The sequence below is a fragment of the Coccinella septempunctata genome, chromosome 7, assembly GCF_907165205.1.
Source record: "Coccinella septempunctata chromosome 7, icCocSept1.1, whole genome shotgun sequence".
NCBI classification, from domain to species: Eukaryota; Metazoa; Arthropoda; class Insecta; order Coleoptera; family Coccinellidae; genus Coccinella; species Coccinella septempunctata.
This window is the reverse complement of record NC_058195.1, coordinates 27,217,730-27,220,327: the sequence shown is the minus strand read 5'-3', so window position 1 is coordinate 27,220,327 and position 2,598 is coordinate 27,217,730. Positions and strand designations below refer to the sequence as shown.

The following is a 2,598-nucleotide window of genomic DNA, read 5'->3' as shown; positions in this document are numbered from 1 at the left end:
TGGATGTTGTGTCTCTATTTAGAATATAAGTGTTGAACTGGCTGTCTTAGCAGTGGAGACAAGATGGGAAGCAATTGGTGAGCATACTTCCTTACCAAAAAATGAATTCATCTCAATTGTAAGATTCCTGTTCGCGTCAAATTATTTCACCTTCAATGGGAGAATTTACAAACAAGTTCTTGGATCCCCAATGGGCTCCAATTTTAGCCCGTCTATTGCTGAAGTAGTAATGGACTTCATTGTGGATTGTATCCTCGGTGATATACCTTTCATTATTCCATTCTTAAAGAAGTATGTAGACGACCTGATAGCTGCAGTCCCTGAAGATAAGGTAGCCTTCATTCGTGACAGATTTAATAGACAACATGAGTGTATAAAGTTTACTGTTGAGGAGGAGACTGACATGAGCGTTTCTTTCCTAGACACTAAGGTAATGAGAACACCTCAAAACAGATTAATGCTAGATTGGTATAGGAAACCTAGCAGTTCGGGAAGATATTTGCATTTCTGCTCGAATCATCCCCATAGGCAGAAAGTCAACATGGTTCTAGGTTTAAAAAACCGAATACAGAAGATTGCCCACCCCACCTTGAGACATAACAACCTAAAAATATTGTTCGGTTTGATGCGTGAGAATGGTTACCCTGAGGGATTACTGAAGAGATTAATCTACAACGCCACTCCTTCTGGACAGCCACAGAACGGAGACAGTGGCGCATCCACCAGTAATACACAAATGAGGACAATTTACTCATCCATCCCCTACGTTAGAGGTATGACTCATGCCTTAGTTAACCTCTTAAAAACCCCCAACCTTCATGTTGTCTCAAGATCGGAGTTCAGAATTGATAGATTATACAGTCGTACCAAAGATAGAATAGACGTGGGAAAGATGAGTGGGGTAGTTTATCGTATTCCTTGTTCAATGTGTGACAAAGTGTATGTGGGTCAAACGTCACAGCAACTGAAACAGAGGATTTCTCAGCATAAGAGCGATACAAAAAACCCGAACAAGATTTGTGCTCTTGCTGACCATGTCAGATTAGAGGATCACGTGATGGGTTACGATTCGGCTGATGTTTTGGAGTGGGAGTTGAACACTAGGAAGAGATGTTTCTTAGAGTCATATCACATTAAGCGCCAGACTAATTCTATGAACTTCAAGAAGGACATAGAGGGCGTTAGCAGTATCTATGCCTATTTGATACACTTCGACTTGTTCAGTGAGAGTGGACTAAGTATTGTGAGGTGAGATCAGGAGACGACTCGAGATGAGGGATTGTTTTCGGTCGGTTCAGTGAGAGTGAAGTTGACCCAGATAAATGTTCATTTCTGGCATTTCAGTGAGAGTGAAGTGAAGGAGAAGAACAAGAGGTGAATTGACATAAGCCAATAAATTTATTATGTTCTGTGTTCTAACCGCTTTTCTCTACACTCCTTGTTCGGAAGGCTGTCTGTTTTTACAATAGATATAATTTATGTATGCAATTCATTGCCGTTAGATGTTCTGCCCGTTTTATCGTTGCCCTGGATCAATGTAAACTTTTAAGATCTTTGTATCATCTTTGTAATTCGGTATGTTCAACTTGTTTTTTTCACTCCATGACTGTTGATGATTGTCCCCCTTTTTTTAGAGTCCTGAAGAAGACCCCAATCCGGGTCGAAACGTAGACCTATGAATTAAAGAAGAAATTTCAATAGTTATTTTGATCTTTTTCCTACACCCCTTAACTAAGTGATATTTGTATGAATATTGGGAAATTATCAAACTTATATATATATATATATATATATATATATATATATATATATATATATATATATATATATATATATATATATATATATATATATATATATATATATATATATATATATATATATATTACAATACTAAATAACTCCAATCGTATAATTCTCCAATAAGGTTAATGGGTTCTTGGATCAAAACAGGCTGTATTATGTAAAACTACATTTATTCTCGGTCGACGTTTCGGTCCACGTCTGGACCTTCTTCAGGACTCTACAATAATGAAGAATAAGCTACACAAATCATTCCTCAACTACAACATTCAAGAAACTTACAGAATAGCTGAGTTCGAAAATTTTAGTTCTTTTCAGCATCTATTGAGAACGAACAAAAAGATAACTGTCATAATGCACAAGGACTACATGAAATCTGACTAATTTTTAACTTGAGAGGATACTCAATTAGTCAACTATTATAAAACACAGGAAGATTAAGGATTGCAATTAACAATGTAGCATGTACAATAGTTCATAGAATGAAATTTAAGGTTAGATCACAGACAATCAATCTGAACTCACAGAAATATCCCGGACAATTCTCTCATTTTTGTAAGATATTAAAAAGGAATAAATGTTACTAATATTTTCTATGTCTTTTCTTGAGTTCATAACATTATCTGTTCGTTTGATGTGAAACATTTCCAAGAATGATCGTTTATTCAAATTACTTTCAAACTCCAGAATCTTGGTAGCATTATAATCTAATTCATGTTTGGTTTTTCGACTATGTTCCGCCAAAGCACAATTCTTTCTGGGATTTTTGATATCACTTTTGTGTTGAACTAATCT

At 35.8% G+C, this 2,598-nt stretch overlaps 1 protein-coding gene across 1 annotated transcript; it reads left to right on the top strand.

The window, feature by feature from the left end:
- Nucleotides 1-229: 229 nt before the first annotated feature.
- LOC123317683 lies at nucleotides 230-1,252 on the top strand. Its single transcript, XM_044904292.1, has one exon. The coding sequence runs from the start codon at nucleotides 230-232 to the stop codon at nucleotides 1,250-1,252; it is 1,023 nt and encodes a 340-aa protein (XP_044760227.1).
- The last annotated feature ends 1,346 nt before the right edge of the window (nucleotides 1,253-2,598 follow it).

What these genes read in the sequence shown, in the direction of transcription:
- LOC123317683 (XM_044904292.1), top strand. Translation starts at nt 230, where the DNA reads ATGGACTTCATTGTGGATTGTATCCTCGGTGATATACCTTTCATTATT.